General features: G+C 37.8%; 1 protein-coding gene across 2 annotated transcripts in view; it reads right to left on the bottom strand.

Moving 5' to 3' along the window:
- The window catches only part of GALNT2 (polypeptide N-acetylgalactosaminyltransferase 2), a 99,853-nt gene that overhangs the window by 10,209 nt on the left and 62,862 nt on the right, over positions 1–26,782 (bottom strand). For both annotated transcript variants that reach the window (XM_086461014.1, XM_086461013.1), the window contains 8 exons: positions 22,952–23,050; positions 22,312–22,379; positions 21,387–21,452; positions 17,927–18,048; positions 10,746–10,833; positions 6,869–6,956; positions 6,213–6,316; positions 1,265–1,391 (listed from right to left, as the gene is read on the bottom strand). In XM_086461014.1, the coding sequence (XP_086317140.1) occupies positions 1,265–1,391; positions 6,213–6,316; positions 6,869–6,956; positions 10,746–10,833; positions 17,927–18,048; positions 21,387–21,452; positions 22,312–22,379; positions 22,952–23,050 (762 nt within the window). The remainder of the gene's footprint in view (positions 1–1,264; positions 1,392–6,212; positions 6,317–6,868; positions 6,957–10,745; positions 10,834–17,926; positions 18,049–21,386; positions 21,453–22,311; positions 22,380–22,951; positions 23,051–26,782) is intronic.

The raw sequence follows: 26,782 nt of genomic DNA, 5'->3' as shown, positions 1-26,782 counted from the left end.
ACTAGAATACAGATGTGATGTATTAAGAGAGGATATTTCATGGCTAGCTTTTGTTTTCCCATAAGTACTATTATTAATTTCTCACTGTAGCATAAAATACAGATCTCAAAGAGCAGGGGGCAAGAAAAATCCCTACTGTAACTACTAGAAGAAACAAGACAGTGACTTTATTTTAGCATAGCATTAAATTCATTAGTCATCTTGGTGGCATAACCAGCGTGGAAGAGAAGAATTACACCCTAAGGAGGTTCCTCAATCTAAGGTGAAACAAGACCAAACGTATCGGCAGCTTAGAACATTCTTACAAATTTAAGTATGTCTGCGCTATCTGGGTTGGTTCATGTTAAACAGAGTTTGTGCTCCACATCCCTTCAAGGATAAATGAATGATTTTATTTGCGGCTCTTAATCCACAGACCCTTTAGCTGAGACTTGTACTTCTTCAGCCCCCTGAGCATCAAGTCCAATTCTTTAAACCAAAACCTACAGGGATTCTTCAGCTACAACTGACAGCCTTGGTCAAAACATCCACCATACACTCATGCAATACCTTCATCCACATTACTTAAAAAAAACACTATGAACACAAATCAGAATTGCTATTCTCATTCTACAGATGAGAAACTGAGGAAATAGGTCAGTATTTCAGCTACCGCTGCACATTGTATCAACAGCAAAATTAAGCAGGCATATTAATCTAAGCCCTTAACACCACTGTTTTAGGCACATAAAAACAGTATTTCATAACATAGCACAGGAAAGGCAAATATGATACAGAATGAAGTCGCCAGACTGGCACAAATGCCAGAATCAGTCTACATAATCATTTGCATATCACATACTGTACATGTACTAACAAACAACAAGCAAAGCATATTCATAACTGAGTGTACTCTGGCTCTTAGTGAATGATGAAACTGTTTCTATAAAACGAAGATTTATGAGACAGTTCTGAAAAAAAGCCTTCTTCAAAACCAAACACACACAAAGGTCTCAAAATTGACACAATGCCAAGCTAAGCACTTCCTTCTTTTCCAGATTCTCAGGTTGTATCTGCTAGAAGTTTCCCTTTTTCAACTCTCAGGTTCTTCTCTCAATCTGTGTAGTTGCCTCAAAGTGATTAATTTCCTTTTAATTCATATTTTTCCATGCTAGATAATGCAAATATTTCTAAAGAAAAGATCCTTAAAATGAAATTACTGCCACCTGCTGACCATCTGAAGAAATCAAAAATATTGCTATTTAGCTGAAGACTTAACAGTTACCTTGCAAACACGGTACCACTCCCACCAGGAAAGGTGTAAGGATGCTGTTTGCGGAATACGTGACCCACTCTGCTGCAAGGAATGATTTCTAGGCTCCCACCACACTGCCAAACTCTGAATGAAATCTCTGAAATAAAACCATGAATGAAAGACCACATCACAAAATACTGCAATTTTTAGTATACTATTGACAGAGAAGGCTTGTAGTTGATTGTTGCTGAGAAGATCCATAAGACAGTTTTCTGAGAAATTCTAGGATAAACAGAAGCATATCTGAGCATTTATTATTCTCCAAGCTCAGGAGAAATAATCATATTAACTTGGAAGCAAAAACCTGCATGTCTTCTCTTACCTGAGGTTACCAGCATTCCCCAAATTCACAAACTACACTGCAATTTGCCAGACTAAGTTAGGTCTATATGTATTATCATGCTTTAACTAAAGGGTAAGCAACAGTAGATACACTTAACTGGTAAATTAATGATCTAGCTTACAAGAAAGTTTTTCAGCTAAAGATGGAATAACACAGTGGACAAAATCAAGGCACGATACAACAATCAATAGATTTGAGCTGCTAACTTATAGCAGATCAACACTCCCAAACACTGGCCATAGAAGGAGTTATATGAAGTCAATCTTGATTTGGTAACAGACTGAATAAAGATGCAACTTCTGTAAACTGAAGGTTATGGACAGTACACTTCTAAGCCAATCTAGTGAGCTGACCCAGCTAGTGAGGACAAGAAGATCCAGAAATATTTATACACCTCTCAACTTACACCTTTGGCAGCAGAAGTCACCTAGTGCTGACAGAGAACTTTTCCTCATTCCTTCCAAATAAGCGCAGGAAGAAGGGTGCTTCCAGCAGCACAGTTTTAATTTTGACATTTCCTTCTTTAGTCCAGCAGCTGCTATCAGTTACTGAGTGCTACCCTTAGTTTCAAGCCTCTTCATAATCATTCAGTATCTTTCCACAGATTAAAAAACAAACATAAGCAGCTCTAATTTAAAGTCAGAGTCTACCTTTTATGACTTATGTAAGTGCCATTCCTTCCCCCAGAAGCCTTCCTCCCACATACACAAAATAAGCCATATAAAAATAGCATTACTTCAAAAGTTAAATTTGAAAAAAAAAAGACCAAAACAAAGGTTAAAGAGCATGTCTTCTTGTTGGTCTGTCCAAAGGAAAAAAAAAAAAAAAAAAAGATGTGCTGTGATTTCAACTGTTGACATGGCAAGTTAATGGCCTTCCTTCTGAATAGTTTTTGCTTTTACAAGGATCATTTCCTGTTTGTTTTACTTTAGTGATAAATTCTGTTGCACTGGGGTCAATTCATGAATTCTAGACAGTCAACATAGACCAATCTATAGACAGATCATCCTCTAAAAATATTGATGACAGTATTGTCTTTGCCAATAACTTACAGTCTTGATTTTCCAGTTGAATTAACACAGGACAATAAGCAAAAGTCATTTTTAAAGCAACTGAACATGACATTCTCTCCATACATTTTCGACAGCACTTACTTCAGTCTTACACCTCTGATTTTTATCTTAGAACAAAAAAAAATGAGAATCACAGTAAATGAGTGGTCACTGTTTCTATTTAACAAGTTGGTAACAAAAGCACTTCTATGTTTACCAGAATAAATTACACACAGGTATAAGAAAGCCTGAAGTCTTCTATCTAGCTCAAATTTGGTCCCATACTAGTTAAATTGTGAAAGCAGAGGAGTAATAGTTTTCTAGTGCCACTCTGAAGCATTATTTATGGAGTTTTGCTAGAAAGGTCATACAGTTATTAGCCCAACGTGAGGGGTGCTGCACTCAGTGAGGACAGCCTACTGAAAGAAAACAGGGAGATCTCAAAGAAAAAGGCTTTTGCATTAGACAAGCAAGTGCAGACTAAATGTCCAAAATCTAATATTACACTTATTTAAGTATTAGGAAATGCACACCTCAAACAAGGTGAAGTGAGATTCTGCTTTAAAAATCATCCATTGAATGTATGTAGGCACTGAAAAAGTATTTTTGCTTTAGAAGTAATTTAGAAATACCTTGTGCCTACTTTTTTCTTTTTTCATAGCTTCCTCTACTGTGTACATTTACTTGATTAATTCTCCCTCCATAAATTCCCAGAAATGTAAACCTACATGTATACTTTCCAGCAGCTTAGATTCTGAAGAATCTCAAAAAAGTGAAAATGATGAAAAATATCCCCATAGGAAAGACAGCAAAGGACTAGTAAATAAGGAGAAGAAAACTAATTCTTATTTGCACAAACATGGCTTCTAAAGCCTGCATGGATTTTTAAAGAAAACAATGTACAGAAACTAAAACTTAAAAAAAACCCCACAAACTCTCTTGAGACATCTTTTTTGCCATACTCAAACATTGGGAGAAGAAATGCTACCCTTGTAACAACTTCAGTGGACACAGTTTTTCCTTAAAAGGGCATAAACAGCATGTCAAACATTCTTCAGTTGTATGAGATTATCTCAATTACCTCTTAATAACAGATCTGCTCTTTTTATTGTAGTGTATCATTGATATAGAAAACAAGGAACGTCTTACTCGCTTCCTGGTTTTAGCAAAGTTATTAAGAAAAGCCTACATTTTCAAATTAGACCCAAACCTTCTAATGGTCCATCCAGTTCTTCAGTGTACTCCAATCCTCCTATGCTTATCAAAGAGCATTGTAAAGATTCTGAGAACGAGTTTACAAAGTTAAGACAAGACTGAACAAACTTTGATCCACGTTTTGTACAGCAAGCACGTGTTATCAGTCACATTTAGCAGCAATCTGAAAATGCACTGTATCTTCATGGTCAGAGCTGTCTCTTGGCTAACTGAGACAAAATACTGCAGGCCCACCTTGAAATTTGTAAAGTTGAGACTATACTAACATGTGAACAAAATCTTATATAACAGCTGCTGTGCACTTGCTTGAAGGAAAAATGCTAAGTTCTGTAAAGCATTCATATAGCATACAGAATTATTTTGCAAGACCATCTAGCAGGTTACTTGCACGTAAGATCAAGCCACTAATGCAGAGATACACTTGAGAGTAAAGAGGCCTGACGAGTGCACAGGTTGAATTTCAAACTACACATCACAGATTTCCGGTATCTGATACACGTGTCACTGATGGCAAATTAAATCATACACCATGTGATAAATCATACGCCATGTGATTTTTACTCTTCTTCAGTCAGTCTGGCAGCTATAAACAAATTATTAGCTGTCTGCTGTACTGACTGGCTTTGCCTTTTCAAGGAGCAGAGAAAAGGCACCCCAAAGTCTCCATCTCCCCCTTCCCATGGAGGAGGGGGAACAGAATGCAGCAGGAGCAACATAAACAGCTTTTTGCATGCAGTCTTCTCACCTCCAGTGAGGAGCTGTTGCTTGTGCCCTTTCCTGCTATCAAGGCCTCAATTATCAAGGCATAAAAGCAGCTGCTAAATTTTCAGAAAAAACTCAGTCACTCAAGTACATGCTTGCAGCTAATCAAATATTGAAATACTCTAGTGGCAAAAGAGGTTTTCAGAGTGAATGCAAATATTGCTGTAGTGAGCTTACCCAATGACCTTCCAGGACATTTAAACAATGAAAAATTACAATATTCATATTAATACAATTTAGCAACATACAACCAAAATAGTGACAAAACAGAAACACAGAAATTAATTGTTCAAAATAGATAAGAGGTTTCTTCAAGTATTGTACATGAAGGTCAGAGACTGGACTGTAAGGATGCCTTTTCCAGCCCTTAAGTTCCTTATAGGAGTGTTAAACATTTGGTTGCCATGTCTCCATACTTGATGTGCTGTACACAGCACACTTTTCCTTGTAGGCCAAGCATATGCCCAATGCATATGCATATTTCAGTAACTCAAAATATTCATTGTTTTTTTACAAGTTCAAGGTATTTTAGGATTTTGCAGCTAGCACGTGCAGTAGAGAAGTTTCTATCCTTAGAATTGGTCCAAAACCACACTACTTAGAATGTCTGAGATACATCTCTACCCTAAAAAACTAAGTTAATGACAGGCTGGAAGTCTTGAGAAGTTGCAGAGTTCTGCTCATCCCAAACCTTTTTTGTTTTAATACAAGTATACTGGTCTTGTTCTTAACTGAAAAAAACTTCATACAGTACTGTAATGCAGAGAGAAAAACAAACAAACAAACAAAAAACCCACACACCTACTAAAGCCAGATCTAACCACCAGGTCAAAGAAACGGCTAAAGCACAAGCTGTTTCAGTCCCTGCTCCCTCTTCCCTAAATCCCACTCACTTAAACACCCAAAACCAAAGAATTACAGCAAAAATACCTTCTCAACTGTAATTATCTCACAGGGCTAAAGTAGAGGTATAAAATTCGAAAACTCCCTAAGTTTAGATGCCAGGCAGTATAGCATTATTAATGTTAAGAAACAGATTATTCTTCAGTCAGCTAAGTTTTAATTGACTTAAGGTATATGTGAGGATATTAAACTTAAGAACTCCTGTGTTATGGTTTTGACCATTAAATTTCAGCAATATCTTAAAACATGCCTTAAATTGCCAGCATTTAAACACTATTGTATTTTAATCAATAATTTTAGTTAAGGGTGTGACTTTCACACAAGACTGCATTTTTTAAAGTAATTGCCTATCTACATCCTGTAATTTTTTCTATTTTATTTTTTAATTTAAATTTTAAAAAAATTTCACTGCTTAATGAACAAATACTCTTATTCTCCCATATTTAGCACATAAATCCTACCTTGTTTTAATGCTTTTATTGGAATAAACCTTTTGGATTTTGCCAATAATGCATGTGAAGTTTTAACTCCGGTTTTAACCCTCTTTGCACAAAATCAGCAAGACCCTGACTTCATGACAGTAATGGCAACGATGAAACGTGCTTTCTTTCAAGGCTGATCCGAAGGTAAGTAATATACATACCTAAGTTTTCTCCACCCCAAACATCCATCATCATGTCATACTTCCCTAGTTCTTCAAAATAGGATTTGTCCATCACAAATAACCCACCAGCTATCATTGGTGTCCTAAACAGACAAGGAAAAATAAATTAAATACTTACAGAACCATGAACTGGGAGGTAACTATTATTTGCACCTCAAGGTTAATACCTCCCTTGAAAAAAATTGCAATGCTGTTGAATGCAACTGATTTTTCATCTATCACTTCAAGTGTTGTCTGCACACATTTCTATGGCATATATAGTGCTATGAGCAATTTCTGAGGTAGTTTCCAAATCTCCATTTCACTCACAAGTTCCTTATGTGAAGGGTGGCAATTTGTGCCAGCAATAAACCACTAAAACTGATGCTGTATTTTTAGCCCTCGATACATACAACTTTAAACAAAGTGACATTTACTTTTTGTTAAGGGTAAACAATGTAGTAGTGTGCTTGAAAGTATTTCTTTAAATACGATTTATTTCTGAGTCTCATAATGCTACATAAATATGAATGAAATGTCAATATTAATGAAAGCTATAGTAAAGATTCCCTTTCAGACTCAGAGAAGATAATTTCTAACTTTGTTTAGTTGCAAACTACACCCTATTAGAGGGAGAAGTGGTGGTACAGACATACTTTATGGGAGCAACTGGATTTCCTTGCCGTGCTCTTCTTTGCTCTGGTGTCATGTAATCCCACTTGAACACCAGGTTCCAATCAAAGCCTTCAAGAAGAAAATATTAGAGTAGGAAGTTAAAAAGACTGTGGTCATCAACTTGTAGTAATGTAATGTTGACTGAAAACACTGGAAGCTGTAATTTAAAGTTTTAAAGTTGTAAAACATCTGGGTAGAAAACAATTAAGAGTGCAAGTGAACGGTAAACAATAATAAAAAGTAATCCCAAACACAAAATAACTTCGATTTCTCTTGTTGCCACCTGTTACACAAAGCAAGAAACCCAGTCAACAAGTGACAAAGCAAAAGCCTTATACACAAATCTGACATCTTGTAGCCTTACATCAAATAGAACATTACATGTAGATCTTCTAGCCGTTACAAATGCCCCCAACAGCCTTTACTGTACAACTGCATTTCAACTCCTATCAAACGATCACATATATATGTTTACACAGGCTTTATGCAGTCATCTTGGTACTCTTCTATCAGCAGGAGCTCTCCATCATAAAGGTCATGACAGGTTATGTAGCTCTCACTTCTTATTAACATTCATTTAACTCCCTGCTTTCCCACTGCATGCTGGTAAGTGCATTATTTTTTAAACCTGAGGCAAGCACTACAGCAATATCTTACTTCCCTTATGTGTGTACATACATGTGTGTACACACAGCAATAGCTGGTCTGGCCCTTTCAGGAGTCAAGCACAGAAGCACATAAACATCACTAGAACAGACAAGACTAATAGGTCACCTACAGGAGCTTTCCACCTGACAGCTGATTTTTAAATACACACAGCTGGTATATGACAAACTTCCTATAGGAAACACTTTCATAACAGTTTTTGAGCTGGGTTATGCCCATAAGCATGAACATCCATTAAAAAAAATACACAAGGCCCATAGCGCTCTCCCTATACACCTAGCAAGCCAGCCTTATACAGACCACCCACTGCCAAAGATGTTTAGATCCTATGAGGTCATGTAATGAATGATTTCCAGATTTCTGGTGCACAGATGTTAATAGTTTTCTTTCTCCAGCATAAAGATAAAGCAATTACTTCGTAGGTAATTGGGGAAAAATCTAAGGTAAACAGACAACAATTTCAGTCCTACGAACTATCTGTCTGCATCCATAAACATGCATAGTAATGACTGATGCAGAGAGTTGAAAACTAAACAGTTTTCACTAACTCACAAGATATTTATCACACACACTACAGAAATTGTCATGAACAGTCTTTACAGCATGCACACCAACTCCTTCTCTCCATGTTTGAGTATTTCATGAAGTGTTGCACTGTAAAAATGAAAGACTGTCTACCTCCTCCAAAACTCCAAGTAGCAAACCAGTAAAATGGCTACAATCTATAGTACTGCAAAGCTTCCAGCATGAAAAGTAAAATGAGCTCAAATATTTCCATGCAGTTAAAAAGTTGCATTTCATCATACATACCCAGCAAAATCACTTGCATCTGGGAGAACTTGAAAAAACCTACTGTTCTCCGGCAGAAGCAGCAGAGATAGTTACGTATACTCCAGTGAACACAAGGGGTCTCTTTTGGAATACAGCACTCTGTTACAAACTCTGAACAAGTGTATAAATTCTCTACCCATAAAAACTGCTTTTCCATCTCCATTTTCACTGACTCTGGGAAAAATCTGCACTCAATGAGATAATATCAGTAACTCTGTAAAAGGAGTATTTTTAAACACAAGTGCATATCCAGTATGAAATTCTATCCAGTGTAAACTGCATCACAGGCATACTCTAAATTATTAGATCTCAGTTAACTACAGCTTATTCCAGTAATTAAAGTGTTTCTCAGGGCGGCATAAACACTCTTGCAAATCCCCCCTCAAAAAAAAAAAATTGTAACATGAAGTGCATGGATTTAGTATTGGCTGGACTTGGAAATTATTTCAGCCCTGTCTGCTTTAAGAAGTTTGTAGCATTTGCTAGGTTCCTTGTCTCGGGTGATTAAGTAATTTCAAAACAGACCAGGCACAAATACTGTCCCAGCTGTCTCAAGTCTCCATGCTTCAGCCACACAGATACTGCATCTAAGATTGAAAGCATAGTTTGGTTTCCATGTTTAGACTTGGCCCCAGTGAAAGTGTCCCATGGTGCCAAATGCTACAGTGACTCTAACATGGTAACCTGTCCTTTACGAACTGAAAAGAAATATATTATTCACACTTTAACAGATCCCCAAACAGCTTTAAACACTGGTACGTACAAAATTTATATTGTTAACACTAAAAAAAGACAGCTTTTCATTCCTCAGTCCAGAAGTAAGAAGGATCCATGCACTTAAAAATTGGTATTGTGTATGAGGGGAGAAAATGAGCACTAAAAAGTGTAAAAAAAAATAGTAATTGGGAAACGTAGTTCCAAAGATGAAACATGAAAAGCAGTAACAAGTGAAATGATCTCTCAATCTTCTCCCACTTGACTTGGCAAGAATTAAAGAGCATGAACCCCACAAGATCCAAATCGAAGGTTTCAATTAAAAATTTCCCCTCCTACTGCAGACAACAATAAAAGCCACGTAATGGTATACAGATTTCCATACTTGAGGTATAATGAACTGATTGGGTAAAAGCCTTAAAGTTTTAACAAACCTGGCACACAGACAATAGCACAGTACTATACATTAGCATACTGTGAATATACGCACTGTAGGTGTTATTTCAAAATGTTAATTAAAAGGATATAGAACCACTCACCCTCCAGATCACTGACAAACTTGAAGCACGTGCAACATTATGCAAATATTGCTTTTATCTTAGTTTACTGGAACAACACTTGGTGGTCAGACTAGTAACTGAAAGTGACAGCTTGAAATTGGGGGTTTTTTCCCTTCCTCACTCAAGAAAGTCCAAGCAGAAAAAGCTGAAACGCTGTGGGAACAGCACCATGTAATTTCTATATTATGGCTCATCTTATTCAGTTTCCAGGGTTGTGGGAACACTTATTTAAAAAAAGAAAAAAAAAAAAAAAAAGAAAAAAAGAGGGGGGAAAGGAGGAAGAGAACAAGTATTTTAAATGCTAAAGTCTTTCTAACAGTGAGAAAAGATTTAAAAACTTGTAATGAGTAGGGATTTTATTGTGTGGCTGCCCTCCTGCTCTTTCAAAAAGGAGAGGGGAGGATTATTTTTGTTTATTTGTTTTTACTGAGGGCTTCAAAACTCTTTTTACTATTTGCTGTCAACAGTTTACACTAGCTAGACATAGTGAAACTGTAGTACTTCTAACCTCAATTTAACAGGGAATTTTGTAACAGCAAAGGCATAAACACTACAAATCGTCATGGTCACATGTTACTCTTTTCACAATTACAGATCATGGCTAACAAGAACATTTAATTTTTAAACACATTCCAAAGCTTTCTGCTTATTCAGAAGATTTTAATTTTTTTAAGCAAACCAGCATCTTGAAAAAAACTCATAGGCACTGCATTGCTGATGGGCTTCTAAGCTAGTGAGCAATTAAAGCCTGTCTTATCTAAAAACAGAATCGTAAGCTCTGGCCACAAGCTACTTTGGACACATTTACACAATCCTACAAACATTGGAGCGAGTCTTGCACATTGGTAAATGGCAGCATAAACTTATAAGAATTACTATAACAAAGATGAACTACTTTAAAGCAGAAGATAATAAGGCCAATTAAAATCCAAGCCTAGAAACAAGTGACCTATAGAACTTAAAACTAGATATATGGAAGGAAAGAACAGTACGTTAACTGCTCATTCCACAACTGCAGTGATTATGAGCTTTGATTCTTGATGCTTTTTTTTTCTCTTTAAATCTGTATTCCAGTACAGGTACATACCGCCTTTTAAATCAGCTGACGCCCCCACGTACTGGAAGTTGTCCATATTAATTACATCAATAATAGGAGACACAACTCTGGTCTTGTCCTAAAATAAATATTAGAAAGTAATATTGAAATAATGAAATCAATATATAAAGATTCAGGCAGGATGAGACGTTGAACAGTTCAGCAGGATTTCATTAGCATGTCTCCCCGAGCTCTCCCTCTACTTCAGCTTATGGTCCTGAATAGCCAGTGCAGTGAATAGCATTGCTCAGCACTGCTTCAGAAAGGAGAAATCACACTATACAGCTGGGAATCCTCTTTCTATTCTAGGCTACTTATATTCAAGTAATCCCCCTCTTCTGACTTGCTCTTGAAGAAGGCAACAAGTTTGTAGTTGTAAAGGCAGCCGAGCAAACAGCACTCCCATTCTGACTTTTAAAACCAGCTCAAAGAAAAGCATCATCCAGGCAATTTATATTTTCCACAGCAAATCTTTAGCCATGCAGTGTACTACGGTCTTATTTCAACTTTTAGGGAATGCTTAGGCCTTTCTGCAATCAGAAAAGCTTTAAGTTAATGCTAGCCCATTTCACACTAGCAGAATCACACTTCAGAACCAGATACTTGGATAGGAAAGAGGACTTAAAACCATCTGAAACTAATAATGCTATTAATCTCCAGCAGCCAAGATTCCAGTGGTACAGATACCACATTCCTCTGTCCAAACATGTCCAACTAGCTGATGTTTTTGTCAAAATAGTTTTAAAAAACCCAAAAATCTTTCCAGCAACTCCACATACATCATCCACTAGGATTACAAGACATCAGTACTCTAAAAAGACTCATCTAATATTAGAAATGCAGTATCATGGTTAAGCCAGTTTGTCTCCATGACTTAGGTGGGGGGGGAATTAACATTTACACACTGAAGCATAACTTCTATGGTAGTTTGATGGAACATCTTGCTTGAGTTCAAAGTAAAAGTTTGAGCTCCACAATTCAACATCATTTAGAGAGCACAGATAACTTCAGAACAATATCACCTGTATCATCACAGTGTATAATCAGTGAATACAAAAAAAATGTTTTGAACAAACAGGAGGTATTTTGTTAACTCTGTTATGGAGAAACAGTTCTCATGATTAAAAAAGACAAAACTGAAAAAAAGTCCATTTTAAGAATTTATTTCATAAGTATGTCTTCAAACAGCAATACCTATATTCTAAACAACGGTTCAGCAATGCATCCCCCTTGCTAATCAGTATTATACAGAACAGATTGGAACCAAACTAGTATGACAATAGCTTGAGCTCATAAGAGACTCAAGCAACTTTTTTTTAGTCAAATGCTAAACCATTTTCATTTATTGAATCTTAATTATTCAATCTATGCTGATTTTAGGAAGCCCTAATTACATAGTTGGCATTTATTAGGTCATTCTGCCCAAGTAAGCAAAAGGTCACCACCTTCTGTACAAGCCAAAAGGAGAATCCAAATGAACCCAAGAGAATCCAAGCTGAAGACTAAGCTAAAAGCTGAAGACTTGTTACTGGTTTCTACATTCCTTTTAAGTATCACTGCAACTATACCACCTGGGCCAAATACCCACTTTTAAGATGGGTGTAATACAACATCTAATCAGGTTTGCCACTATTAATTACCTTGGTCTAAAGCAAACTAGAAACACAGACAAAAAAACCCCAACCTGTCCTACTCCCCTATCGATCACATCTTTAGCTCCTGCTTCTGTTAGCGGTAGCCCCAAGGCCATGTTTGTAATGGCAAACGTACAGTTTTGCTAACTACGTTGTACTTGGGAGGCAATCGTGATTTCCTGCACCTTCACTGCAAAACACTGTTTGTGTGCCCTCCTATACACCTAAATCACTTCAGGTGCACCCATGACCTTATTTTAGGCATTCTATATATAGTGATAGTCAGGAAACTCCTTTAAAGACTGATGAGACAGAACATATCTTGCCTATCCAGTTATTCACAATACACCCATCAGCATGAAATACAAAAATGAAATCACCCTTCCTTTCTTTCTCCTTCTCTCCTTAGCTGAAACTGAGACAGCTTATACGTCTACACGCATTTCTAAAAACCTCTCCTGACAAAAATTTGCATTTTCTTACGCGGTTCTACTTGGCCAGGTTAAACGTGCTGGTAAAAGTTGCCCAAGCTATCAGGTGTCACATCAGGTAGAGCTTCAGTTAGGCTTCAACTTCTCTCCATCCTGTTAAGTAAGCAGGTAGCACACATTTGGGACTTCCTCAGGCTTTTACTGCTTGTCTGATTAGTTCTATCAATATCAGTGCAACAGCACACTAACACTACTTGCTACACCTAATGTATTATTTAAACAACTTACAGTTGTTTCTCTGACAGACAAATAGCCAGGTTTGAGCATTCAGTTCGATGTACAGCCCCCACTTTGTTGGCTTGGAAACATGCTGTTCCTTCCATGTTTTGAAATTACAGATTTGCTCAGCAGCAAAGCAGACAAAAGACTTGCACATTCTTAAGGTGATGCTTTGCAGGGCACTACGAAGTTGTTAATGCAGAGACTGCTAAAAAGAGCTTGTGGTTCTCCAAAGTAGAGGGGTTTCATTCACTTAGAACACTAAATAGCAGCTGCTCCCTTTGAATTATCCTAAAGCAAGGTCCTTATTTATCCATACTGTAATTAAAGTAGAAATCTTTCCGAAGGTTTGATACTATAACTTATAAAGGAACACAAAATTGGAAAACCACGTGATTCTTGGTGAGGATAATGGAAAGAAATAGCCTGTGAAAACTGCAAGTCTCTAGTGCCTGGAAAATTGTAGCAGACTATTTCATAAGGAAGTTACATATGCTTTAGAGAGTTAGACTATTATATATTATTCTCATAAACCATCAGAAATTATCCTCAAGATTCTGCATACATTGCTTCCCCTCCCCCAAAAATCTCAAGACACTTCAAAGATTAAGCTTCACAACACTCCTAAGAGAAAATACAAGTATTTTCCTTTCAGCATTGTGCCAGTTAGAAGTTGACTCATTCAAGGTCACAAAAATCTGAGACAGATATGAAAAAGCAATCCAAATTTCATTTCTTAATCTTAGTTCTTTCTTCCTTTTAAGATATTCTTTGTTTAAAAATACCTTCCTAAAAGTGATATAGGAATTACAGCTTGCTATGAAAACATATTAGTTCAGTTCTGCACCAATCTTTCAATTTTTATTTTTCTCATGTAACTGATGTATTATAAGACTAGAATGTCAGAGTGATTAGAAATCTGAAATGGAAAAAGCCAAGTAGACAAATGCTCATGAAATAGCTAGTAGTTTCCAATGTTTTCAAGATTGTGTATACTTATCACTATGTTGCCAGTTTTGGGGAATCCAAGGGTTAACCTCCACTGTCCCCTCATTTAATCTCCCCTAACACACACACAAAAAAATCTAGAGGGCCCAAAAGGTAGCCTTAGGATATCAGGAAGAAAACCATTCTCCAGGCAAAGCAAAAAGGGAGATAATATGCCAGCCCCAGGTTACACAGGTATCTGTACATGTTCTGAACTCTAAAATATTCACCTTATGTGTGTGTTGCTTATGCTTAAAGCCTTTGCTCAAATTGCTGAAGAAAAATCCCTAGCACTGTCAGACCCCTCTAGGAATGCTAAGCAAGCATCGTGGATAGACAAAGACACTCTAATCAGGAAAGCATCTCAAAGAAGAAAACTGTGGAATGGATCATCCTTCAATTGAAGAGGAGAGCTTGATGTCTTAGGTGCTCCTAACACAAGCAAGATGTCACAGACACAGCTTTCTAAAGTGGTTGCAGCACATCAGAATATTATAGAACTGACTCAATTCAGACTGTATCTGTAAGTTTTTATACTGTAACACACACAACTAATCCCCCAAAACTCTGACAGAATTAAATGCTAAACGGGCAATTCTGGAACAAAAGGAAAAAAGAAAAACCCGACTTTTCACCACATATAGAATAGATGCAGCAGCACATCAGAAAATACTGCATTAATGTATAGCAGCCCTGACCTGAAAAAGTCACCTTTGAGGCCAGAGCAGAAATGAATTCACGTCTATTCAGCTTGTCAGAGACTAAAGAAAATGCTGCCAATTAACATCAGTTAACAAACCGTCTGCACTGTGAGCAGAATCAATCTAAAATAACAAATACCATACACCATATGTAAACACCATCCATGCCTTAATTATTTGAACAAGCAGAAAGCTTAGAAGCCACTTTATCAATCCCCATACCTGCTGGCTGGGAATCTTGCCAGATGAAAGTAAACTGGAATTCCACATCAATTGTTTATTTAACAGTACATCAAGCTTATAAGAATGGAAAAATGTATTCGTACAGCTGGCACACATGATCAGTGTGTATCACTGTGACAACTGTAAGGAGCAAGTTTTGAAGTATCTAATAATTCATGTCCTGCTAAAAAGTAGCTGCATAAAGCAAAATATGCACCAGTTTCTCCCACCAAACATACCACAAGTAATGCTGGATCTTCACAAAGTTGTCAGCAATTTAACAAGAGGTTTTACATTCTGTTATGATGAAAAGGTAACACTTTTTCTTATCCAGTATCAGTTTCAGAAAGCTAAATGAGTATGCCTTGAAAAGTCATAGACAAGAAAAAGGGTAAATGGCAAAATAGCTGTCTTACCAAAAGCAGATTTTTGTTGACCAGAACTACCATTTCTGTTCTGATTTCTCAAACACGTAGATGGTTCAAACCACTTACATAAAAAGGCCTGAAAACAGTTCCCACATCCTAGAATCCATTAGCGTCTTAGCTGCCAGCATTCTACGCTTCCTTTTGAGATATATTTAATTCCTTCAAGTTTATTTTCCTTGTTAATAATTATAGAGAAATTCTCACAACCTCTTAGAGGCTGCAACAACTTACATGGGCACAAAAAGAGAAGGAAGTATTACTCTCACTCAAGGGCTTTTAGGCTCTAGGTATTTTAATAGCATCCAGGTTTGATATAATTGAAGTTATTTCTACTCCAAAACAGGATTTTAAGTGCTGACATGTCTTAGGCAACTTACAGTATTTCTAGAATACACAGTAAATATGACAGGTCGAGGCCAAATGTATGAGGTTCAACAAGGCCAAGTGCCAAGTCCTGCACTTGGGTCACAACAGCCCCATGCAGCGCTACAGGCTTGGGGGCGAGTGGCTGGAAAGCTGCCTGGCAGAAAAGGACCTGGGTGTGCTGGTTGACACCCGGCTGAACATGAGTCGGCAGTGTGCCCAGGTGGCCGAGAAGGCCAATGGCATCCTGGCCTGTATCAAAAATCGTGTGGCCAGCAGGAGAAGGGAGGTGATCATGTCCCCCTGTACTCAGCACTGGTGAGGCCGCACCTTGAATACTGTGTGCGGTTTTGGGCCCCCCACTGCAAGAAGGACATTGAGGTGCTGGAGTGCATCCACCTAGCAGCAATGAAGCTGGTGAAGGGTCTAGAGCACAAGTCATAGAAGGAGTGGCTGAGGGAACTGGGGTTGTTTAGTCTGGAGAAGATAAGGCTGAGGGGAGACCTTATCACTCTCTGGAGCTACCTGAAAGGAAGTTGTAGTGAGGTGGGGGTCGGTCTCTTCTCTCAACTAACAAGTGACAGGACAAGAGGAAATGGCCTCAGGTTGTGCCAGGGGAGGTTTAGATTGGACATTAGGAAAAAATTATTCACTGAAAGGGTTATCAAGCATTGGAACTGGCTGTCCAGGGAAGCGGTTGAGTCACCATCCCTGGAGGTATTTAAAAGACATGTAGATGTGGCACTTAGGGACATGGTTTAGTGGTGGACTTGGCAGTGCTGGGTTTACAGTTGGACTCTTGTCCAACCTAAATGATTCTATGATTCTATAAAGAATCATAGAACCAAACAAAATAAGGAAAATCAGTCATCAGTTGGACAGCTTCTCCATTGGTATACAGGTTTTACTTCCTTTTTCCTTCCCTTCTTTCCCTTTTTGGGAGGAAATGCAAAGAAAAGCATAGGGAGGATAAACAAAGAACTGGGCATTATCCTATAAGGACAGGCTGAGAGAGTTGGGGTTGTTCAGCCTGGAGAAGAGAAGGCTCTGGGGAGACCTTACAGTGGCCTTTCAGTACCTGAAGGGCGCCTGCAGGAAAGGTGGGGAGGGACATTTTACAAGGGCATGTGGTGATAGGACGAGGGATAATGGTTGGAAGGCAGGAGAGGGCAGGTTTAAATCACCTACAAAAAAGAAGTTCTTCACCCTGAGGGTGGTGAGACACTGGAACAGGTTGCCTAAGGAAGTTGTGGATGCTCCATCCCTGGCAGTGTTCAAAACCAGGCTGGATGGAGCCTTGAGCAACCTGGTCTGGTGGGAGGTGTCGCTGCCATGGCAGGGGGTTGGAACTAGATGACCTTTAGGGATCTCTTCCAATCCAAACCATTCTATGATTCTGTGAATCTATGATTCTATAAAGACAGAGTAGCTTAGCAAAACCATTTTGACCAGAAGCATTTTGAAATAAAGTCTTTCCAGGAGGGGCAGTTTACCATAAAGGGAATGCAATTAAGGAAAAAGAAAAACCCTGTTGTCTTCAGTGTTCCCCAGTGCTTTTTGAGATTACACTTGATTCACTTTCCATTTCAACTGAGTTCCTCCAGAGCAAGTTAACAAGTATAACCAAGCCCTGAAGAAAATAGTATACTTTCAATTGCTTTTCCAGGACACAGACTAAGCATCATTTTCATAGAAGCTGAAAGCCCACAGTCCCTGCTAATTTCCATGAGAATTTTGGTTTCACAGCTCAACCTCTCTCCTATTATCACACTGAATCTTAATGAGGCATAAATACCCAGGTAAACTGAATTACATTGAGATGATATTGGTTGAGAACTCTACGTTGCTCTGAAGATTTTCAACACTTACTGAGGAGGTCCCTAAAGAACCAAAGAAGCATATATTTGAATTGCTTGGAAAGATAATAAATATTCAGATTTTATATTCCTGTGTTCACAGATTAAAGGAACAAAAAGTGTGTTTTAATCATAGAACACACTGATCATCTCCACCATCTTACTTCAGAAAAAAAGTTTCCTTAGAAAAATTTATAAAATCAATGCAGTACAAAACAGATGGCTTTAAAAGCTACTCCTTTAGGAAATTACTTTAGAACTCTTTACTAACCTCAGCTACTCTTTCCAGAAGCGGTTCCAGCCAGTGTTCATTGCATTCACAGTGACTATCCAGGAAGGTCAGCACTTTTGCTTGTGCTGCATCTGCCCCTCTGACACGGGAGCGCATCAAGCCTGAGAAGTAGAGATGAAAAGTTTTAAGTACTTACTGAGTAAAATAATCAACAGTAGTGAGAAACTATTGCATTCTAAGTTAGTCATGGATTACTCTAAATCTGACAGGACAAACACACAAGTTCCATTATCAAAATGAGATGCTAGTTAACAATTCAGTGAAACGACTTCATACCAAACAGCCTGCAAGCTTCCAACCTACTGCACCCTAGTCTACAGGTTTTAATCTGATTTAAGTAGAAGAATTCAAATATATCTTTTCCAAAAAAAAAAAAAAAAGTAACACACAAGTACAGCTGGGTCTGCATTACAATAAATGGTATTTATACTGATAAACATTACTCAAGATCAGTCCTGAAAACAAACACCTTTCTTACAGTTCTATGACAGAGCTGAGGAAAGCACCATCATTAACTTATCCTCCCCACCTTTTTGCCACCCCCCCATCTTAGTTCTCAGCACAATCTGCCCATTCTTCTATCAACTTCTTCCAGAAATATCCATGCTTTATTGATTCATGCCTGAAAGCCTTCCCCCCACCCCTTTCAACTGGCTTTCTCCTGCATTTCTTGCAATGCCTTGTTTTGTAGTTTGTTTGGGGCTTGGTTGTTTGGGTTTTTTTGAAAATAGGTTTTTTTGAAGAAACTTCTGGTGAAGCCAAAAGGTTCTTCTCTTCTCTACACGTTAATCACATAGATCCCCTCACTGATTTACCCTGTTCCTTTCCTTCCTTCCTTCCTTCTCTTTTAATATTTGTTCATTGGATGACCTCACCATTCCTTAAAGTCCCTTGCTAAATATACACACACCCCAGAACATCCCGCCAGGTACTTCAACACAAAAAAATAGCAGCCTTACTCTCATTCCTTCGTAAATTTCCTCCCTACTTTCCTCTATTACTATTCAAACTATCCACTTCATCATCTATCCACTTCATCATCACTAAAGACAAAAAACAAAGCCAAGTAATTACTTTTTTTTTTCCTTTTTCTTTCTACATTGTTTCCCACCAAATCTGTTCTGTTCCACCCCGCCCTCCAACTGAAACATTGTAAGAGTCAACCTCATTTCTTTCCATCCTCTTTACAAGATAAGCCTGCAAAATGTGACTCTGCCAAAACAGAACAGAAGATGTTTAAGGGGGAAAGCTTGTTTGCTTTGTCCAACATTCAGCAATAAACAGCCTCATCAAGATCCTTGTACTATCCCTTACCACAAATGTCAGACCCACTCTGTTGTAGGTACATGCTGTGCTGATGCTCTCCAACAGTACTTTCTACACCTTATCTGTTGCACATCAGCAGCTAAGTATATATCTCACTGCTTTTTATGCTGTCTCCCTAATTCCAGCCTTTGAACCTGTTAATTTTTTCCATATCAAACCATTCCTCAAGCATGCTGGCTATGTTTGTTTTACTTTTGCCATTCCTCCTTCTAGAGTTTATTATTTCTAACTTACATTCTTCTAGAACCTACTGTCTTGCTCTACTTCCATAGAAAACACACAACAGCATTTCTAATTTTAGATTTAGGGCCAAAAAAAAATGAAGGCAACCACTTTGGTCACCGAGTCCTCTACGATCACATTTAGCCTTAAGGAAGGAATCAAGAAGGTTCCCCTGAACATTTATTCTGTAGGCTAGCCCACCCTCCAAAACACAACTGCTCCCATAACAAACTCTGGTCCTACACATGAGACTAAAAGCTACTATGACATATTTCTGAAAGCAAGGCAGTCAATGTCATCCCCTCCACAGATCCCATCCCTTCAGTTTAATTTTTGTTTTAGAACACACTTTCTGCTGTTGTTCATACTGTGTTACCCTTAGCGTGCTACACATTGATAGATTTTACTGATTCACATACAAATTAAAATCAGCCTACACTTGAAAATGAAAAGCAAAGTGAGTATCGAACTCAAGCATAGCAAGCCAGCAAACAAAATTTTACAGTATTTTAATCCAAAAAAATTATCACCTGGTTGCACATATGGACGCCTAGGCAAAACTTTATGAACAGTGCAGTAGATCTCATGGGTTATAATTTAATCTTAATCTCACAAAAATACCAAGTAAACTAGTACTGTGCTTTCAATCTGCAAATAGTTGTTCTTTTCTGACATAGTAAAATATTTGTCAAATAGCTTTTCATTTTCACATATACTGATGTATATTTTTAAAGTACGAACCTGAATATGCAGTACAGAGTTAATATTTATAATTTAAAAATAAAAAAAACTCAAAAAACTGTTACTTCGTTGTTTTTTCCATTACTATTCTCTCCATCTTTGAGTACTCTACTGATCTGAAAAACAACATTAACTTACTCAGAACCCTGCAACCATGACAAGTCATAGAAGGTCTGCGTTCCTAACAAGCCTTTGTTCACAAGTATATTCCAAACAGATTATTTAAAAGACTAAGAACCCATCAGTTTGCAATAATTTTAATTATGGGACAATGCAGGTTTTGTGCACATCGTTTCCGGTTTCTGACAATCTAATGATTCTAGCTGCTCCCCAGGCCAGACTGGCAACCTAGAAGATACAACACCTACAAAAATAAACAAGCACATATCTGCTAACTCAGTCAGCCATTTCCACTGTCAACTCTCAGTTATTATTTCTAATAGCTGTAGAATAACAGTTGCCTATATCTAATACTTTAAGCTCCACAGTGAGGAAGCTGATGACTGAAGGGCTCAGTGGCATGAGACCATAATTTACAAAGCAACAAAGAGGAGGAAAAAAAAAAACAAAAAAACCCACCACAAAACCCACATAAGACAAGTTTGTTACCTGGCACACTGGCTTCAGCAAAACTGGCATACATCATCCCTCCCTGCCCTCTTGGCTGCTCAAATCCTCTCAGGTCTGCCTAACTAACTATTTGCTGGGCTGTTCATCAACCAGATCCTTAAAACATTCTCTTGTAAGGGAATCAGCAAAAAAGAGGGCTATTTTCAAGCTGGATCATTTCAAACCGTCATACAGTTTACACGGAGACCTTACATACAATGGGAGCAGCTTAACCAAGGATTCAGTACAGTAAGAGAAAGGAGAGGCTGAGAGGGAAAGACAGTTTCTCAAGTTGACTTTTACTATGAGAGTCAACGGGCAATGGCACACACAACAATACAAAATTAATCAGAATTACTGTTTTTACTTGCATAAATGCATTTGTTTTTATTCCTTCCACTAGTAAGCTGATTTATAAAGTAAGAATCCCATCTTCAATATGGAATATATAGCAGAATGTTCCTTTAAAAGACTTGATGAAGATTAACAGATAAGGCAGCACAGTGGAATTTGTATCTTCCTTCCTTCAGATTAAGCCTACCTTCTCGGCGATCATTTCGAAGAACCCGCACTTTTTCAATTTTTCCCAAGAGAGCACCATCCTCAGCTTTCAAAACCAAAATAATAAATTTAAAAAAAAAAAAAAAAAAATCAAGTGATGAGAGCCAGTTTGATATCCAACACAGCATACCATAAGAGCTTTCTAGTGGAAACTGTGCATGGTCATAAATAGTTAAATATAAGATATGCACTTAAGAAAAAAGCCTGCTTGTCTCACCAGAAATGAAAAGTTACCAGGCTAAGAAATTACTATCTTCATTATGTTATCTAAAGCTAATTTAATTTTACACTCTTGAAACATTTTTATTTAATAATGTTCTATTTGCTTAGACAGTTTCTACATTACATAAGAAAAAAAAGAACTTTGATAGGATTAAATATAAGAAAGCTCACTTTTTAAACAACATTGAGGCTTAAACCTCTCCTAAAGTAGCTATAAACTAACAATGCAAATGTAGACATTAACTTCCTTTAAGAAATGTTACCCCAAGGTCTATTTCAAATGTTCAAGTTTGTATTGTGATACCCTCGTATTTATAAAACCTTGACTTACTTTACATTCAGTAAGAATTTTTCCAAGAGACTGATACAGACCAGTATTCATTTAAAGCAGCACTACAAAAATATTTGGTGCAAACACAATGGGTTTATTTTTTCATCAGGTAACATACTCTGTAAAGGCTGTTTTCAACTATACACTCTGCTCCTTCAGCTAGCAGGAAGTAATAGAATATACCTGAAGTATTTATCAGAACTCTTCACATTGCCACAGTGACAGATCCAAAAAAAATAAGACCTCGTTTTGGATCTGCAAACTCCTATTCTCAACCAAGTCACCTACTAGCATCTACAGGAAGTCTTACCAGAATAAAGAAAAAAAGTTAGGACCCTGTAGAAGTACTTACGATCATTACTGTAGTCATCCACCAATATGATTTCCTTAATAAGATGTGATGGGCTTTTTTTAAGGACACTAAAACAGACAAAAAAAACATTCAATACTAAACAGTCTTAATTTTCCATAATAATGACATAAAAGCAATCACTTTAAGCCACAGTAGAACCTAGCCCAGGATGCTATCTTCAAGAACAACTATTGGCTTATTCTTACAGAGAATGTCTGTGAAGAGAGACACATGTAGAATTGTGTGTCATGTCATTGTCACCTCTGCTGCCCCCAAAATGCCAGCCTCCAGAAATCAGTGCACTAGACAACTTGTAACATGGAAGTTATATCTTTAGGTCATACATCCCCTGAGAATCCATCTTCCCTGACATTTTCTTGAAACTAGTTACACAGCCTACCTCCAAACATCATCTGATAATTGGTTCCACACTTAGATGCATTTGTAGTTAAGGGAGCAATTTTGTTTAACATCACTATTTCAGAATGTAAGAACTGGCGGCATCAATGAAAATGACACTCATCTTTCCCTCTACAAATGGTTCAGAAAAGCATAATGGATTGTTGCTTTTCTTCCTTATCGTAAATCATTATTTGACACGAACGGTCTTTAGGGGAAAATCAAGGTCTCTTAGGTATACCTGACAACAGTTCGAAGCAAAGCAGATCTTGCCTCATTATGAAAGGTGATCACCACACTAGTGGCTGGCAAATCTATCCGCCATTGTTTCCGTTGACACCTGGAAGACATAATACCCTGTCATTCGAACATATTTACATCCCAGGCTTAGCAGACAGCCATCACCTTGAAGCAGTTATTTATGAAACTCATGTACACGCTACATCTACCTAGGAAGAACAAAATACCTTGTTTTCAGGTCAGATTATAATCAATTCCTCTTTTGCCACTTTTGGTAGTTGACTTAGTACACAACAGACTAAGAAGTTAGTGTCAGATACAGGCAGATTCAGAAAAGTCACTGGACTCATCACTGCAGAATGTCATAAATACCTTTCATGCAACTGAGTATGAAACCAGAATGCTTATTTTACATCAAAAGCATTCAATAAATCTAAGCAAATAAGCATATTTTCAATGAAAATGCACAGGTTCATAGGCTACAATATATCTCTTCTTTAGAATGACACATGTCCATTTCTTCCTTTGTTTTCAAAGCTTCTGTAACATTCTGGTCCTGCTTATAGATAAAACCAGTTTTCTGTTCTAATGAGAAGTTGTAAGGATTGTAACATTCAGAATTTGAAATACAAAGCTAGCTGTGACAATGTTGAGCCAGCCACACACAGAACCACATCCTTCCAAACTGTAAAGATAATGAAATATTCATGTCAACTCATTTTTCGTCACCTGTAGTAGCCTGAAATTCATATAATAAGCAATAAGGAACAAATCCCAAAATAATTCCTGCAGGGCTACATAAAGAAAGCTGTTTCAATCCACTGATAATAAACCTAAAAAAGACACTACTTCCTTTGTATTAGAAACTAACAGTACTAGAAAACATTCTATACTGAGTTTATCCTGAAAGCATTATAGTTTGACGAGTCATGACGCTGATGGCCATTCATGCAGTAACATACACAAGTGATGTCTTTCTTCACATATCCTTCATTTAACATTAGGGGTAGAGTTTGAACAGGCCTAGTTGTCTTCAGAGGGGACAAACCCAGCTAGCATACACCTGTAGCAATTTCAGCAAGTAATTCTGTACTCTGCGCAGTGTTAACCAAACTAGCTTTTAACGGAAGAGAAGTACCTTACATTGCTACCTGAAGTCCTAAAACTAGGCCTCTGCCTGTATAAAATGCACCTCTATTGTGAGCTTCTGGCCATTCATCTAGGCAGCTACGAGACATCCAGCTATTATACACCAAAGCCTATGGTGCCAAAAAAAGATACTCTTTTTTTTCTGCTAACTTTCAAATTGCCCACACAGGATAAGCCGACTGCATGCAGTTATCACATGAAGCACTTGCATTAGAATAATTTAAAAAGTCATTAAACTTACACTGATCTCTTTGCAGAAGAGAGTACTTGAGCCAGAGCACATCTTAGGGTGGAATTACACAAGGCAATGAAGCCTTTCAGTTTTAAGAAAACTCAGGAGAAGAGCACTACTGCATACTTCTGAAGGAGAGATTAAGATTTTTAGACTTCCAAACAAAACTGGACGAATGTTTCACTGAGTATTTCTGCTCTCAGCTCTTCAAAAAGCCCTACTTTAACTGACAGTTAGCAGTCCTCCTCCTATTCTGCTACGTCAATAGTGCTACAGTTAAAACTCAAACCAAAGAAACAATCTCATTACTTTTGGCACGGAGATTAGACTTTCTTTCCTCAAGTTACAGCATTTAATTTTTTTACATGCAGGATGAGAAAACCACATTTGGATAAAATAGAACTTGAACTGAAAATTTCAATCTAGGCCTTCAATGCTTAGCATAGGTCATTAAAATCAGTTAAAATATGAAAAGTACATTCTTTCCCCCCTGAAATCGGAGTCGCTGGACTAGTTTATATCATTAACAAAATTTCTGAAGCCTCCATGGTTTGTTGAAACCATTCTTTGACAGAAATATCCACTTCAACCAGTGCAAGAACATTCACCTCAGATATCTGGGTACCAAAGAGACAGGAAAGTTTGTTTCTTCTCTCCTTAAGAATAAAACTTGAGAGTGAGGTCAGAAGCTTCGAATAGTTGCCAGATGAGAAAGAAAATGTTTAGTCCAGCTAAAGTACTTGCCAATAATTCTCAATAATCATGCCAACACATCAGGTAAGAGACATGATCAGAAACCACTGGTCCAAAGTAAGTGTAGTGGACATTGGTCTACAAAGTCCCCTCCCTGGCAGTGTTCAAGGCCAGGTTGGATGGGGCTTTGAGCAACCTGGTCTGGTGGAAGGTGTCCCTGCGTTTCCACTAGACAGGGAGGTTGGAACTAGGTGATCTTTAAGGTCCCTTCCAGCCCAAACCATTCGATGATACTATGATTTCACTCTTCATCCCACTAGGGAGACTATTTTACACTGACAGGAGAACAGCTGTGGAAGTTTCCTATTATGACATGACACTCACTCTCTGGATCTCCAAAATCTACCATGACAGGCACGGCTCTCAGTTACACATTGTAAAGAGACTGCAACAGCAGGAAACCCAGAGGTTTCTCAAAGCTGTTGGAAGTGACAGTTGTGAGCATCAGCTGGAGCGAGAATCTGTATTCCTGCTCAGACCTCCTTCCTCTGCTTCTCTTCTCATGTTATATCTGCCTGTTTCTCACTTCTCCCTTTTACTGAAAACAAAGGCAAGTAGCTTAAATAGGAGAACCAAAGTGGTTTTTAGTACTGCTGACATGCTTTCACAAAAAGCCAGTAGAAAACTTTGGTCTTAACCTGGTGATAGTAAAAGTTTGTCCAATGCAGAAAAGACTAAACAACGTAGTATTAAGAGACGCATAATTACACACACATTTACATATCTCACATAGAATCCTGATAAACTGCTTCTAAACAGCCTAGACAATTTCAGCAATATAAAATAACTACATAATACTACTAGTCAAGTCAGTCTCTTAGACACATCAATATAATTAATAAAAAGTTGCTTAAACAGAAACAAGTATTCCCTCATCCAGGTTTCTTTTCTCAAAGAAAAAGATTGTAGCAGCTCCATAAAAGATGTTAATCCAGTTGCCTCCAATTTTATTGAAAATAACATGCTTCCAAATGTCACGTGCTTAGATCGTTAACATAAACTTCTTCCTATGGCTATTGCTCTCGCTCTTTCCATTGGACAGTTCCCAAACAAATACTTTGCGTGACTTTTTCAGCTTCAGCAGTGAATGTCCTTGCCAAAACAGAAGAAAAATTGATTTGCAACATGGCAGGGAAAGCATCATGGACAATTTGCAAGAATGATTGCTTCTGTGTGGGCGTTTTTTTTGTTTGGCTGTTTTTTTTTCTTTAAGAAGATGACCACTTACAGACTGATGGGCACTTAAGTCTGCTCCATGGAAAAATCTAAGTAACAATCACAGCACAGATACAGCCTTTCCCTAGAAAATCATCTCTCACTCTCTCTATTGCAGGGATCTTTTCCAGCTCCATTTAATGACAAAACCCAGACAGGTCAGCATATAATCACAACACTGACAGTTAAAACAAACATAGCCACTGTAGTGTAATTTGTCTCCTGTCACCTCTTTTATTTAAGTTCTTCTCAAAGGACAGCATTTGTCCATTAGACCCCCCTCAGAGGTTATTAAATATCTAGAAAAATTCTAAATTCAGCATATCTGAATCATAGACTCATTAGGTTGGAAGAGACCTCTGAGATCACCAAGTCCAACCATTGACCCAACACCCCCATGCCCACTAAACCATGTCCCAAAGTGCCACACCAACACGTTTTTTGAATGCCTCCAGGGACAGTGACTCCACCACTTCCCTGGGC

Source organism: Leptosomus discolor, chromosome 2 (assembly GCF_034619465.1).
Source record: "Leptosomus discolor isolate bLepDis1 chromosome 2, bLepDis1.hap2, whole genome shotgun sequence".
NCBI lineage: Eukaryota > Metazoa > Chordata > Aves > Leptosomiformes > Leptosomidae > Leptosomus > Leptosomus discolor.
The sequence above is the reverse complement of the archived record's forward strand: the minus strand, read 5'-3'. Positions and strand labels throughout refer to the sequence as shown.